The 16,280-nt window shown below is 39.2% G+C and overlaps 2 protein-coding genes across 2 annotated transcripts; both read right to left on the bottom strand.

Moving 5' to 3' along the window:
* Window positions 1-493: 493 nt before the first annotated feature.
* vgll1 (vestigial like family member 1) lies at window positions 494-2,190 on the bottom strand. Its single transcript, XM_079556562.1, has 4 exons — window positions 2,069-2,190; window positions 1,630-1,842; window positions 1,213-1,557; window positions 494-540 (listed from the first exon to the last, which is right to left on the bottom strand). The coding sequence occupies exons 2-4, from the start codon at window positions 1,832-1,834 to the stop codon at window positions 503-505; spliced, it is 588 nt and encodes a 195-aa protein (XP_079412688.1). The 5' UTR covers window positions 1,835-1,842; window positions 2,069-2,190; the 3' UTR covers window positions 494-502.
* Window positions 2,191-2,667: 477 nt separating this feature from the next.
* On the bottom strand, window positions 2,668-14,306 carry adgrg4a (adhesion G protein-coupled receptor G4a; the record flags this gene model as incomplete). The annotated part of the gene is made up of 22 exons (XM_079557154.1): window positions 2,668-2,851; window positions 2,946-3,047; window positions 3,784-4,064; window positions 4,177-4,282; window positions 5,521-5,789; window positions 6,191-6,312; window positions 7,307-7,410; window positions 7,485-7,530; window positions 7,605-7,739; window positions 7,815-7,964; window positions 8,832-8,997; window positions 9,068-9,281; window positions 9,355-9,461; window positions 10,363-10,495; window positions 10,998-11,140; window positions 11,229-11,251; window positions 11,328-11,355; window positions 11,423-11,481; window positions 11,555-11,640; window positions 12,257-12,367; window positions 14,081-14,199; window positions 14,290-14,306. The coding sequence occupies 22 exons, from the start codon at window positions 14,304-14,306 to the stop codon at window positions 2,736-2,738; spliced, it is 2,637 nt and encodes an 878-aa protein (XP_079413280.1). The 3' UTR covers window positions 2,668-2,735.
* Between the last annotated feature and the right edge of the window lie 1,974 nt (window positions 14,307-16,280).

A 16,280-nucleotide genomic window follows, 5' to 3' on the forward strand; every position in this document is an offset into this window, starting at 1 on the left:
ACGTCAAAGATCTTGGCTTTCAAATGAGATATCATACTGACATATCGGCCGTAAGGTCTCAAGTCAATACGCTTTGAGATTTGGATATTCATAATTGCCAACCCTAACCCTAAGATGGCAGGTAACAGGTCAACAGTTTGGGAATAGTGAGAAGTGAAGAAACAAAATGGTTACTATAATATACTGTCATACAACCCAGTGTTACATAAACAATAAAACTATAAATATGCCAACAATAAACAATATAAAGTTTAAGTAACGCTACAGTATATTTGAGGTTCACAGCGTTTAATGTTTCATTTAATACTGTATTATTTACTGGCCCTCTCACTTAGGAGGCACAAACAAAATCCCTTCATCTTGATTCACAACATAAAAAGGCTGTACACAGTAGGGTTGGCATGTGAAAGCAGACAAACCAGTTCACCAGAGACTGTTCATTCCAAATGTTCAGGCAGAGGTACAGAGGCCATAGCTTTGTCCGTCTGAGTCTATTGTCTCCTCAGTACCAGTATAAATCCTTCTTATCCAAACGACGTCCTGAAAAAGAATAAATCAGAGATTCAATTTCCAACTGAAGAGAGAGAATAGATTGCTTTTTACAATTTATTCAGCCCATTCAAAAATTTTCAGTGCATTAAACACACTGCACAGGCAGGTGGTGGCTTGTAAGACTCACTTCGGCTTCTAAAATACCAAAAATGAAACTATATTGTGAAGCATGACTTGGTTTTGCCTGCGTCACTTTGACTCAGTATTTGTGAGGCCAAAATATGAGCATCGCTCCAGGTAAACACGCACTGAGTGGTCTCAAAAGTTACATCATGAGATCACTATGTCACTGCAGCACTAGCAACTGACATCAGCAGCAACAGTAGGACTTATGGAATATAAAAATCATGGATTTCAATTTTAAAAATATATAATTATTTAGTTTAAAACATTTATGATTTAGTCTCATGTAATAATTATATTGAAAAGTGCTCTTTATGCTTCCATTTGTGCTTTGGCTCTGAATATTCTATTTTTTATATATATATTTTCCATTTGCTTGTAGTGGGCTAAAAAAGTATATCTGTGCCTGGATTATTATAACTTTTTTTTATTATAACCATTATTCTTACACAAACGTTTTTGATGCAGACACTGTGATATTACTCACTGTTGCGTGTTAAAGGCTTAATAATCAGATATAATGATAAGTTGAATTACCATGTTCAAAGACAGCAGTGTGGTCCACTTGAGGCACCATCCAGTTTTGGAGCAGCTCAGTTTTGGAGCTGGGGGGCAGGCCACCGGACGGCATTTCTGTGCGGTCAGTGTTTAACAAGTTGAGAAGGGATGTTGAGCACTGTTGTCCCGTGACACTCAGGCCATTATGGGACTGCGAGCAGGTGATGGAGGGCAGAGTGGGCCCCTCTCCCGTTCTCCTGGGAAAGGCATGCCACGAACTGCATGGATCTTCTGTGGGACTGAACATCAGAAGGTGCTCTGTTACCGGTCGAACCTGAGTCGCTGGGTACGTGTCTGCGGGGCTCTCCTGAAATTCTCTCTCCTCTGTGAAAGACATTACCACAGTCAGCATAGATACGGTGCAACTTATGTGAAGCTTAATCAGGAATGAATTACCACTTTTTATCCTTTTGTGTATTCTCTTTTCTTCTGCTGGCCTACTCGCTTTTTTGGCAGGCACCTTCACTTTGACTTTGTTGAGGGCCCTTCTAAAGTGCGCGTCCACCATGCTGCTGCAATCTCCATGAAAGTAAGTCAAGATGAGACTCTGAGAGTGCTCCTCCACCTTCACGTCTATTGGATTCTCTGTTGAATCGTCCATTGGGTCAGCTGTCAAGAAAAGTTCCATCACAGTTCAACACTTTTACATCTTTGTCCCATGCAAACCTCAAATCAAGTGATCCGATCAAATGAGAAGGAAGGAATGGAAGGTTTGATTATAATTATACCTACTCTTACGACAGCAGTACTATGTCAAATGAAAATATACACTCAATTTTGATGAGACTAAAATTTTCAACACATTGCCCAAATATGCCCATGCCTGTTGTCTTACCTGATTGGATGTGCGAATAAAGATGACCCAAAAGAGGCCTTGTTTACCAACATGAGGCGGAAGAACTAAGTGACATGCGTCCGTGTCATTAGTCGAAGTCGTGTCCACACACTTAATGCTCCTCAACGTCGACTGTGTGGGTCAGAGTGAAAGGGTGTGTGATGCCTCCTGTGCGCAGACAGCTATGACCAGAATGTCAACCTGCCAGTTCCTCCAGAAGCTACACGACACCTTTTAAATGCATTCCTTTACTTCAGCCAAAAGGCAAATACAAGTTTACAGATCAACTGCTGTGGATCGGAGCCGTGTTGCAAAAGTAAATCAAGTCCATTGCAAATACAAGATAGAGGCTACTGTGCTGTGTTTTAATGTGACAAAAGATAAAAGTTTGTGATGGCTCCTGTTTGTCCAGGAAGTAGTAAAGCAAAGTTGTCGACTGGACTGGGTTTGGTTGAGTTGAGGACGTTTCACTTCTACGACCTAAATACTTGTTATGAATATGATACTATGAAACCAAACCAGAAAGGCTTGAATTAAATGTCTATTTTATTATTGATAACCAAAGCAAATAAGAGTGTTATTCTTTCTTGTGCTTTTTACATGTTGGAAACACAAATAATGTGCTTGAATCCTTTATCTTAATGCAAAGTCTCGTTGTCTTTTCCAATTAACTTGAGGAGTCAGAAACCTTCCTAGTGGTAGTGGTGGCGAAAGAATCTGAATCCATGTTAACAAAATGTCTCTTTTTGCCTTGGTACCCTCCTGTCGCTGAGTGACTCCAGTCTGGACACAAACAGAAAAACACAACATTAAAGTGCCTCAACAGACCAGAGAAACAGTGCATTTCCACCGCTCAGTACTGAGCTCCATCATTTACCTGAGTTGTTGCTGAGTCTGAAACGGCCACAGCACAACAACGTTTTCCATTGTTTCCTCACATTGTCTTTCATCAAACAGTGGAACAAAAACACAAAAAATCCTGGAACAAGGCGGCACAATGATTAGACGCACTTTCAAAGCAAAGGGGAATCGGAGGCTGTGTTTAAGAAGTGATCAAAAAGGCTATGGCATCTAATTTGATAACTAGTACTAATAACTAGTACTATTACCATCTAAATCAAAATATCTGTGACTAATGTGTGCAATGTTTTCATCAGCTATCCAACTGAAGCAACTCAGCCTCGATGTTTGCTGACACATTCTCCTTCTTTTTTAGAATTATTGTGTGTGTTTTCCTATTTCATAAAAGCAGTACTAAGTAACTAGAAGGCATAAGCACCACTGCAGGTGTCGTAGCATGTTGCATTTTTTTACTCTGTTAGAGTAAATACTACGCTGATAGAAAAGACATATTTTACATCCAATTACACAATGGAGATTATTTTTTTCACTCAAACTTGGCTGTAAATACTGTTTAAGTGGCGCTAGCTTGCAGTTAGCTTTGCCCATTAGCCTGTTAGCTTCTTCTTCGTGATTCTATTAATGTCTATTGGGGCCTCCGACCCGTAGGCAGCAAAGTTGCAATTGTGGTTTCCTGGCCAGAGTCACCAGGGGGAGATGAAAGACCCCCCAATCATCCCATTAACACTTGTATTACACCCAGAGGGACTACGGAAAAGATGTATTAAGGTAAACAAGTTACTTAGTACTGCTTTAAGGCCACTCTCCCAAAACACCCCTGAATGATGCACATTAGTTTATTTTATTTTTTTTACCTTGCATGGTATTGAGGATGCAAAACAGGTACAACATGGCTACCCGTCCAGGGCCAAATGAGAGGAAGCCCACTGACCACGTGAGGCCCAGCAGCACGGTGAGACTGGCCACTGCTCTCAGGTCGTTCACGATGCTGTTAGTGTTTGCCAACGGCTTATTGATCTTCATGCGCTTTATTTGGATGAGGACCACCACAAACACCGAGAGGTTAGCCAGGAGGATCAGGGCGATGAAGCTGACCACGGTGACATAGAGCACCTCCTCACTTGTCACCCAGCAGCTAGCGGGCCAAGCAGGACACAGCAAGTCAGCTTTCAATATCTATGATTAGCTACATTTCATTTATTTTTTGACAAATGTCTATAGCTTATATTAATAAAAAAGCAACTTACAATTCATCCGTAGATTGAAGCGCCACTGCAGCCTCTTCAGACGAGGAACCACCGTAGCTGTCTTTATCTATGGCCAGTATAAGGCTCACAATGACCAGAGGAAAGCCTGTCCAAAATGTAAACAGCCATTTTAAACATAAATTGATTTTTTTTTTTTTTTTTTTGGGGGGGGGGGGTTGTCTTCATGGAGTGACATCATCAGTCATTAAATGGCCCACTCTACTGAGCCACTGTCGGCCTTCAACCCAGCGCCTTTTAAATAACCCACCACCTCAACCAAGCACATTTTCTTCAGTTATTATCCAGGCATCAAAGCATTACCCACATCTAAAAGCTTATTGAAGTGAGTGTCAAAAGAGTGTCAAAAGAGTGACGAAAACAAGAGATGAAAATGCATCAAAAAGTTACGAAAACGTGACAAAAAAAGTGACAAGAATTTGACATGTATTTTTCCTTTCAAAACAGTTTTTTTCCCAATGTACTTGTTTTGTAGACAAGCTTTGGGGAGCCCCGTGTCGTCTCTTTAAGGCCCCCCAGGAGGCCCTGGACCCCAGTTTGGGAACCACTGATTTAGGAGTACCTAACTGGATAAAACCTTACTGCAGTTGTTCTCAAACTGTCCCACCGAGTGCCATCAAATAAAGCGTTTGACCAAGTTAAGACTCAAACCGGGTATTTAGTAGAAATTAATAAATTAACACAATTTTGTCAAACTAAATTTGACAAAGTTGTGTCTAAATCGGATGTAAATCATGTCGAAACCAGAAAAAACACCCAACTTTTATGCATTACTATATGGATGATGTCTTAAAGGAATAGTTCACCGTTTTTACATACTGAGATATGTTCTTGCCTGAGATTAGATGAGTTGATGCGTACCTGTCTGATCTTTGTGCGTGCCTTCAGTCACGAAAAAAAAAAAAAAAGATGTTTTTAGCATTTGGCCTCTCCCAGTATATTCCTATAGCTCCAAACGGGGTGAAGCTTCCACGAGCACGCACACAGACCAGACAGGTACGTATCAACTCGTCTGAGCTCAGGTAAGAACTTATCTCAGTATGGAAAAACGCTGAACTATTCCTTTAAACTACCAGAGTCTAGAAGTAAATCCTCCAGTGTTCTGTTGATGCAAAGCTGACGAATTGTATAATCAAATAGAAATGTTTGACATTACACAAAGAGAAATGTGTGATCTGGTTCTCTAACACAACCAATGTCAGTCAGTTTGTGCACAAAAAGAGTGACGCACTGTTGTCTGTGTCAGCCCATGTAATCCACTCTGTATCACGCACCGGGGGGGAAAAAAAACAGCTGAATAAATGAATAAGATGATGAATTCCTCACCCCATCCGACAGCACAGAACTTGAGCATGTATGAGGGCACATAGATGTTGAAGACTTTAACCAGGGCCAGGTACATGTGCAGAGCCTCCAGGCCCATCCATGTGAAAGAGGCCAGCAGGAAGTAATGCAGAGTAGCCGCGGTGGCGATGCACAGGCCGGAGTTGGAGAAAGATGAGAGCCAAGAGTTGAGCAGGAAAAGCATGCAGAGCCCCAGTAGAGCTGCGGACAAGTTGATGAGGATCTTAGAGGGATTGTCCCGGCGTAGCTTCCTGGGGGGGGGAACGGTTTTATTTGACTCCTCACAATAGGGCTGCACATCATCATGAAAAAAACTGCTATATTTGAACAAAACTGTCATATATATTGTTATAGCGATATTATTGCGACACTACACCAATAAGTTACACTTTTTTTCAACCAATTGTGTTAAAAAAGAAAAAAAGCAAGGCTAAAGCGGAAATGAAATAGGAAATCATATGTTTTTGTTTTAGATTGGGTGGCAGAAAATGGTGTCAATGTCAGTCAGATGGAAGATCTGAGTGATGGTGCAATATATTGTTGCTTCTTGTTGGGTAGGTATTGCATCACCAAATGTTGCGATTACAATAAATGATTTGGTGAATTGTGCCTTCGCAATTCACATTTCTGAACCTTTTTTTTTGTGACTTACCCAAATGCAAGATAAGTGAGGAGGGTGAGGCCTAAGAAGATGGCAGAAATACCACACCCAGTGTAAGAGATAACTGTCAAGATGTAAGAGTCAAGTTCACTGACGGGAGCTCCGGATACGTCCTGTAAAAACATCATTATAGGGTTAAAAGCATTGTCAGGCTCCCTCCTGTGGACACATTAGGGACAGCACAAATAGATACAGCATAACTGTTAAATCCTGCTATAAGGATTTCACTGTGATATTTTATCTTTATTGCTTTGGAAAGATCACATCTATGAGTGCCAAGCTTCATCAATATGTCCGTTTATATACCGTAAATTTTCCGGTTAAAGTCAATATTCCGGTTTCTGAGACATTTGGAATAATCCATTTACATGTGTGAGCAGACAGACACACTCCTGTATACATGGTCTTTCAAAGCAATTGGGATATTCCGTTCTAAACCGTGATGCATGGAGAAAATCATGACGCAAATATGCTATCTCGATGCTTTATACCGTCAATATACATGTCTTTCAACGCACTAATAAAGTAATCTGTTTCCTCCTCGCTCCGAAAGTGCGGTGCTGTGCAGTGTTTGGGGTTCACCGTGTTCTTTTTTAGTTTATTGGCAGGCGATAATCAAGAGCTTAGGTGCATACCACCACCTACTGTACCACGTGTGTCTCAGGAGGCAAGTTCATAGATATAATATACAATGTTATGTTTAGCCAGTGTTGTTGGGTTTTTGTTTTTCAAAATCTTATTGAACAGATATGTAATTACAGTAAAAATAGAATATAAATAAATAAATATTCTGTTTTTTTGACTGCATGTAAACATAGAGATTTAACAGTATAAAGACTAAATTAGGAAGATTGTGATTAAAATGCATTTTTCTTTTTCTGCATGGGATGTCTGTGTAAATCTCAGTCAGATGAAAGACATCACGGTATTGCCACTTTGTTTTTGGTGTCTTCCTTTGTATTGTAGATACAACTAATAGACATATTGAGCCGCTACAAGCAGAGGATAATAGAAGGAATAAACCAGATTGCACACAGTCTGTTCCAGCATGTGTGTCTTTGCTTGCTGCACTTGCTTAATAATGAACAGAATAGTGAAGTGACTCACCAGTAATACTGCAAAATGTGTGAGATGATCGCACAGGCATCTGGTCTGGTACCGAGAGATGTTCTGGGTCTCACAGCCTCTATCGTTCCAACCCCCATGGTCGCCTAAAACACACAGACTGCATGAATAAAGCAGGAATCACTATGCTAGCCCAGATTAGAAAAGCAAAGCCTCAAACCATTTTTATGAAAATCCCAAAACACACACTGCACTTGATTACCGGGCTGTAAAATACAAAAAGAACAATGTTGTTTACTCGTGTAGGTTTATTGAGCCCATTTGGAGTTAAATGCATTACCTGTGTTACTTTTTGGTGCGTCATATACAGCACCACTCTGTTTTTTAGGTCAATCACGTTGCTGTTATTTAGACTGGCTGAAACAATATAAGAATTCAGAGTCCTTTTTACTGTTGAATTGGCGAAATATGGTTCCTGCAAAGGCAAAATTACAAGATGTCTGACTGTTAGGCCCCTGTATGCGACTATATACTGGTACTGCAACAGTACCTGAAAAAGCTCATCTGTTGCGTAGAATTGGAATTGGAGACGGGTTGTATTCTTGTCGCGAGAAAAGAAATTCTGAACTTCAGGTGGCAAAGAAATGCTTGTCTTTATGTTTGGAATTTCATCACTGACAAAGTGCTGGTCGATAAAAACCTAAAAGTGACAGAAATTGCAGATTCATTATTAACTTTCGAGCCATTTACCTTTACATAATGTAACTCATTATGCTTGAGGCTGTAAAAGTACTTTCCAATTGGTTTCGCTCACATGACAACACAACATTCCAAACTTAAAGGGTTAAAGTTTAAATCGGAGGCAGAGGACAGGTCACAAATGAAAGAATTTACCTTTTAAAGTAGATATGACAGGTTTGTATGGTTTTCTGATTATTATAGGCCTATGGGTAAGTATTAAGCAAGATATTATTTTTTTACGTGGAAATTAAGACGTAGGAAAAGTAGTAGGCCTACGAGAAATGTCCCATAGAACCCCTTTCTCTTTGGATCTTTGTATCGTTATATATCAACTGTACATTTTTTACCTGTTTTGCTTTTCTCCATTTCGGCTACAGCCAACACAGGCCAGTGTTGTGCCTCATTTGAAAGCAAAGACCTACAAAACTCATCGAAACTGATCATTTTACTCATGTTGTTGCTGCGCTGTCGTCACTTTTTATATTTCATTGCCGTTTTTTTCCCCTTTTGGTCACTATTTTGTGGTTTTTGTGCTGCGTTCTTGTCACTTTCTTGACTTTTTTTCATCCCCTTTTCGTCACTTTTTAGTTGTTTTTTTAGTCCTCTTTTTCATCTCATTTTGTCACTTTTTTTACTTTTTTTTTTTTTATTTAGTTAAAGCCGAACCGGAGAAAATGCACTCTGTTGAGGTTGGGGGTATAGAGGTTAATGTGCAATATAAAAAAAGTTTGGATTTAATGGCATCGCACCGTGAATACAGTCTATGGCCCTCTTTGCACTTGAAGGTGTGTGGTTTGTGTTGCATTAGTTTACATTAGAGTCCCACCTCAGGCTCTAGGTTACTAGACACAGAAGATACGCCGAACGTGAGACCACTAAATCCTTCCGTTTCCACGTTGCACAGTGAGAGCGCAAGAGCTGGGGCTGTTATACTCTCAGATGTCCCCTGGAAATCCATAGTGTCTCCCATCTTTGACGTCAGACTCAACACCCTTTTGAAAACAACAGTAAATCAAACTCCTTTCATGTGCATCTGTGAAGAATACCTTTCCTTCCTCTTACACGTCAGAAACTGTGGTCACATTTGTATTGGAAACAAGTATATTGGCCACAATCGTGACGATGTCTGCACCGAGCACAGAGTTGGTGCCCACGTCCACTACTTCGTTGAGCTTTGCCACCACTGTGTCCAGGTCGTCACTGGACAGCTGTGGAGAATTGTTGAGCTGCATATTCACCAGATCCTGTAAGGCTTCCACAACTTCCGCCGCATTATCTGAGAAATCACAGGAATATGATAGTTTTTAGTCATTAAAAAAAATCAGCTTAATACTTCCTGCCATTCTTACCTGTAGTGACGGTGACATTTTCTATTTGGGGTATAGTCACTATGGGGTTGCAGTTTGTCATATCAGGGTTTTCCCATTTAGATGTGTCCGTGCTTATCTCCAACTTACTAGAATGATCATAACAATGTATTAAAACAGTACAAGGTAATCTATTTACCTTAATAAATCCTTTTTGCACTCCTTCTGGGGGTAATGGGGGGTCTTTCATCTCCCCCTGGTGTCTCTGGCCAGAAAACCACACTTGTAACATTCCCTGCACTGGGCCAGAGGCGCAATACACACTAACAGAATCACGAAGAAGAAGAAGCTAACAGGCTAACGGGCAAAGCTAACTGCGGGCTAGCACCACTTAAACAGCATTTACAGCTAATTTTGAGTGAAAAAAAATATTGTGTCCACCTTGTAATCGAATGTACAATATCCCTCTCTCCCTTTGTCTTTTTTGTCAGCGTAGTATTGACTTTCACAGTAACTCGTGCCCCAAGAAGCCATGTGTTTTTTTTACTTATTAATTGTCCGTGAGAGTAAATACTACGCTGACAACAACGCTACAACCCAACTACACATTGAAAATATTTTTTGTCACTCAAACTTGGCTGCAAATACTGCAAAAGTGGCGCTAGCCCGCAGTTAGCTTTGCCCATTAGCCTGCTAGCTTCTTCTTCATAATTCACTAGTGTGTATTGCGCCTCTGACCCGGAGCAGGGAAAGTTGCAAGGTGATTTTCTGGCCAGAGACACCAGGGGACCTGGTCATCCCAATCATCCCATTAACACTTATATTACCCCTCGTTACTTCTCCTTTAAATCCGAAATACACAACGTGCAAAAGCTGCCCATTCATGTTTCTTTTTCCCTTCTGCTTATTGCCATTGGCCAAAGTAGCTTGTCTGACCATTTTTCACTCAACCAATACAGAAATATGAGAAATGTATGATATTGGAAAAAGGTGGATCTATTCACTGTTTAAAGATGATGTGATATACAGAAGCAGCATTGAAACCCTTACCAAAGCCTGAATGCATTCTCGTGTGGCGGGTCATAGCACCTCATGGTCTGAATGGCCTGTGGAAATGTTGCAGGCCAGTAATAATCACCGTAGAATGCTGATCTTGTTGGTTCTTCAGGGCAATCTGGGGGCTCTGCAAGACATTGGCTAATGACAAAATGTGTTGTGTTTTATTAACGTTTTAACCCCCGCCTGAACCGAGCACATTTTCTCCAGTTTGACTTTACCCGAATCTAAAAGCTTCTTGGTCAAAATGGTAAAAAATGCAACGAAAATGAGCCGAAAACGAGGATGAAAATGCAACAAAAGAGCGAGAATACGTGATGACAAAGCGATGAAAAAAGCCACAAAAGAGCAACCAAAAAGCGACCAAAAAGCCATAAAAAGCGATGAAAATGTGACAAAAAATTGGACGAAAATCCATCAAAAAAGTAATTTAAAAAATGTTTTTAAAAAATGTGGCAACATTGTGAGGAAAAATCTCCGTTTAGATCAGTTTTGTAGGTCTTAGCTTTCAAATTAGGCGTTACACTGGCCTATAGGCTGTGACCTTTTAAATTTGGGTAAAGCTGAACTGGAGAAAATGTACTCGGTGAAGGCGGGGGTTAAAGGGGTAAATCTGAATAAATGTGTACCTATTAGCCTTATCTCCAGGTTGACTGTGTGAACACTGATGGACTCGTTTGAAAAAGTGAAAGTCAGGGAACTTTTTATAAAATTTTGAACTTCAGACGAATTGTAAACGTAATCTTCCTGAACATGGAAGGAACAGTTGTATCTGTTAATGGGAAAAACAAAATGAAATATTACTGAAAAATATTATTATTATTAGGGGGGGGATCTGCACAACTTTTTTTTTTACATACTGTTTTTGTTGTGTGAGGAAAGCCTAGGAAGAAGAGAAGAAAAATGTTTAAATTCAGACGGAATTCATTAATCATTGAGATAACATCATAGACGCCTACCGAAGGTCCACTGTGCTGGACATGACTGCTGTAAAAATGAAAAATTCATTACATTACATTTTTTCTTTTTTTTTCTTTTTTTCAACACAACTTACCTGGTTATAACAAAGTTCAGCATTGTCATGGTGCTGCTGTAATTCAACTTTTCATCCACCTTTTCCCCCAAGAAAAAACAGTTATGCCGCTTGATGCTTAAAATTAAAAGCAACAATAAATAAATCTCTTACCAAAGCTTTTATGGAAATCAGGGTGTCTGAGAGAGACCCTCCTATTACCAATGACAGATCCACTCTAAAAAAGAGATCTGCTCTGTCTGGAGCAACAAAATACACAATTAAAAAAGTAAAAGAGTACAGGCATAACACTACTATATACAGTATTTCTATTCCCCAAATGTTTTGTTTATATCTAGAGGTTTCTCTGTTGTGATACTAGGATACAATGGCACACTTTCTGTTGGTCTTGCTCCAAAGAGGGTGAAAAAGACACTATTATTAAACTATAACCAATTGGAGAACCAGCTGTATTGACTGTTGGACAATCTACATAAAAAAAAGAGATACAAGCCTCATGTCAATTTATAATTTTTGTATAAAACAGACCTGTTGCAAATTCCCCATTCATACACCGTATAGTTTTAATCCAAAAAATGATGTGATTTACCAGTGCGGAAGCTTAACTAACTCCAAAGTGTTATCTCTTTCATACAGGATGTGCTCGAGGGCATCTGTATCTCCTTGTTTATCTGGGGACAGTATCTCTGTGGTTTTATTGCTTTAATGATCATTCAAATCCTTCAGTAATCCCCTCCTTCCTCATCTCAGTGTACACAGAAACAGTGTACGTTCTTCTTTAGACAGCTGACATGTTGATTAATAACTGTTCTGATCCCACATGTGATACAGTGCTATAAAGTGGGCTATACTCACCCACAGAATACACGAAAATGCTGTCAGGGTCTGCCGTCACATTGAGGAGGTCCAGAGAAAATGAGGAACTTAGTCTCACAGTGATGTCAGATTGAACCATTCCCACATCGGCTGCAGGTTCCGCTTTCACAAAAACCTCAGCACCAAAACTATTCGCAAAGGGACATAGTTAGTCTATGTTTTAGCTCAGGTCATGTCAATTTTGTTTACCATGTGATGCAGACGGACGTCAAAGAGTGCAATTCCTGAAGACAAAATCAATTCTATGTGATTTGCAGTCACCAGGATGTTAATATGTCATTGTTATGTAAATTACCTGAAGCTGCTGTGCATGTAATACAGCTGGCGTGTTGACTGAGCTGCATGACTTGCTATATGGGAACATGAGCAACAGCTTTCATCATTTCAATAGCACGACCTTGCTCATGTATTTCAATAGCAAACTTTACAGTTTCACAGTACCTTGGTGAGATAATGATGTTATTCACAGAAATGTTGCTCGGAAAGATGGATTTCAACTGTAAAAAAAAATGACAAGAGTGTGGTCAGTTTGAACAAGGCGTTGGTTGCAAAAGTAACAAATAATTTATACCCAGAGCTGTGTGGTGTTTTTCACAGAAGCAAGTGAACAGCTATCATCGCTGATATCTTCATGTTCGGCAACTATCTTCATCATTTTGATTTTGAAACTTGACCATTCTGAAAAAGACAAACAAAAAAGCAGCACTACTTACAACTTCATTGTGAAGTCACTTATTTAGTTAAATATGCAAATGTACTGTTAGACAAATTTATGTTTGTAAAATGAGAGACACCGTTGGCTAACTCTTCAGTGACCATGTGCATATTGGCTACTGTATTTGGTACTTGCTGATAGTGTTCAGTTTGTTGTAGGGCTGCAACTAACGATTATTTTCACACTCGATTATTCTACCGATTATTTTTACGATCAATCGCTTGGTTGTATGGTGTATAAAATTGTAATAATTGTATTTCTTCATTTTTTTTTATCACGTAGAGCGGCTTGAGGACATGTTGATGGAGTAAACTTAAAATGAGTGTTTTTGGAGGCTCCTGGTGCCAATTCTGCTTTCTGATTGGACGAGACACGGACAGATATTTATGACATTTTCAATGTACAAAACACTGCATACCCTAACTTGAAAACCAATGTAGGTTTTCATTAAAAATATAAAATGTTCATGTCATTTTTGCTCAGTAGTCTATTAATAGATTAGCTGTTTCAGCCATACACAAACACAACACAGAGAGCAAAAATCCACAGTATTAATGAAATAATTTGGTGCTAGCAAATTTCATTGAGGATATATTTACCACAGTGCAGGCTGGAGTCTGTCTGAGGAGAGCAGGCAGAGTTCCAGTGTCTCTGGTCCCAGCTGATCACATCTGCCTCGGTGCATTCTTGTCTTTTCAGTTCTGTTTCACTCCATTGTTTGGACCATATTCTAAATTGACTAATGTCACCAATTAGGGTTTTCCCAAACTCTGGTTGCACGCTTTCCCCATTCACAAAGTGAGGTCGCCCCAAAGTAAGAGTGCCATTAGAGGCTAAATGTGTGCGCGTTGTAGTTCCTAAAGATCTCGAGCTGGCCGTTGTTCCATCAACGTGAAGGTTCAGTTTTTGCTGTTTTCCAGACCATGTGATACAGATAGAGTGCCACTGATTTAGAATTAGTCTTTTTTTTACTTTTGTCTCATTTCCAAACAACCATAACGACAGATGGTCACTTTTGCCTTGAAGGCCAAGTTCAGTGTCACTGCTCCCCGGAGCCTTGTAGACGAAAGCCGTCCACTCTGTCTCACGAGCACACTTCAGCAGCATGCAAACGCTCAGCTCCGTCAGCTCTGGTATCACCGTCTCCGGATTGAGCTCCCATCGACATTGAGGCATCTTAAACTCCAGCTTCTTACCCCAAAGACTGCTGCCGGTGGCAAAGATACCTCAATTCAAACATACAAAGGCATGTTAGGTCAAGTAGATTCATTAATAATGATCCGTTTCACCATCTTACTTGAGATCTGTAGGCATGATAGCTGCACACATATGACCAGTAAAAACAGACCTCTGACTAAATGCATGACAACAGCAAAATTCTGTTCTTGAGCAGTGACAATTCACTGAAAAAGATTAAATACAGAGATTATTAGAAATGAGTGTGATAATAATAATTAAAAGTGGCCTTACTTACCAGGTTCATTTCTTTCTAATGAGAGATATTGGAGTTACAGTTAACACACATATTTAAACACAGTTTTTCCTCAAAGTGAAGCATGAATATGTAAGCTAGTGTCTTTATTCCTCAGAAAGAAATGCTCCACGCCCTCTGACCAAGTTACTCATTGATCAGCTGCAATAAACATGAAACAAGGATAAATACTACAATGTAATCTCTATAGTAGTACATGATCATAGTTGAATGAGTTTATACAACCATACTCAGCTTTTTGCTTCAAGGGTTTTCAGTTTTCTGCGACTCGCTTGTGTGAAATCTTAGAAAGCAGTGGTCCACACCTTTATTTGAACAGATCCTTATGTTACTGTTTAAATGACCAGTGTTACACATGAAAATACTAGTCACACTGCCAGCTAAAGAAACAAAAGGTTTGAGTGAGATTTTGCAGAACAAAATATAACTTAAATATTTGTTTTTCTATTCTGTCAGTAACAGTAAACACAGTCCAGTAATTTCCCCATTCATATTACTTTTGTTCCCAACGTTATCAGCAGGTCAACAGATGTAATTAGTGTTCACTGCTGTTTGGTGGCCGCTGCAGGATGTTTGCTTCATAAGGCCAGAAGCACAGTGTGGCCGTGAGGTAGGCTTACCCAGACTTTATTGATTCAACAGGGAAATTGCTTTGTCCCAGTTACTCAGTGATAGAATAAAAATGTTTTAATACAACTAGGAAAATGAAAATTAATTTAAAAAAAATGTTGTTGGAGAAGTGGGTAGAAATTAAATATATTTGCTCATTGTACAATTAATTTAGACTTAAAAGCATTTTTTGTGAGCAATTGATTTGATTTAAATTACCTGAAATTGTGCATTTTCATGGTTTGTGTGTGATTATTGCAAAACTAGAACATTAATCAGACATCGTCATCATCAACTTTCTTTAAAAATCTTACAAAAGAACATGCTTTTTCCTTTTTGAGCAACAATATTAAGAATAACAAATAAATGCTGTCAGAGCCTAAATTGTTGGTTACTTTTCCCATCTGAGAAAGTTTTATATGATCAACGTATACAAGTGAGTTAACTGACTGAGCAGCATGGCCACAGCGTGGCGAGTTAGGTAAGTAATGCAACTAAGAGTCAAAGTCCATAAATGTAATGTGCCGTCTTTCAGCTTATCTCTTTACATCCACAAATGGATCTGACTCCACATCTGGTCCAGTCACTCCACACCTGATGTAAAGACTGAAAAATAGATCCTGCATAAGCAATATGCAGTATATAATCAGTTCAAATCTTGTTGTATGCAAGACACAAATTATTAGAACTGAAGTTTACATTTCACAAATGCTTTATAGTATTCTCCAATTATACATGCCAAAAATAGATATAGTAAATATACCAACATTGTTCATGTGCTCTTGCTGTGTTTGTGGTCACTTCGATTGATCATAAGAAACAGACAAGTTTGTAATTGTCTGTACACTACCATCTGCTGACTAGAAATAGTATTACACAACCACATTCCTCAGTTGTTTGGGGTTAATTGTTTAACGATCTATTTTGAGGTCCACTGCTTGTTATTTTCCAGCAGATTTATTTGTTCTGAGCTATTCTTTTGTTATTCTTTTGCTTGTTTTCTGTACTTTTCACATGTTATGAACAATCGGCCAATCGAATGGAATTGTATCCCTTTATCCAACTTATTTTTTTATTATATAATAATTTTACATTTTCTTGGTTGATTTTTAAATTCAAAGATAAGGGTCTTTTTCTTTAACTTTAATCCTGACACCTTATAGCTGTCAGGAGTAAAGTGACAGTTT

Source organism: Gobius niger (assembly GCF_951799975.1).
Source record: "Gobius niger genome assembly, chromosome: 5".
NCBI classification, from domain to species: domain Eukaryota; kingdom Metazoa; phylum Chordata; class Actinopteri; order Gobiiformes; family Gobiidae; genus Gobius; species Gobius niger.

Coding starts and splice junctions, on each gene's coding strand:
- vgll1 (XM_079556562.1), bottom strand. CDS start 1,834: ATGGACGATTCAACAGAGAATCCAATAGACGTGAAGGTGGAGGAGCAC. Junction 1,558..1,629: donor ACACAAAAGGATAAAAAGTG/GTAATTCATTCC, acceptor TGTCTTTCACAG/AGGAGAGAGAATTTCAGGAG. Junction 541..1,212: donor CACTGCTGTCTTTGAACATG/GTAATTCAACTT, acceptor ATTCTTTTTCAG/GACGTCGTTTGGATAAGAAG.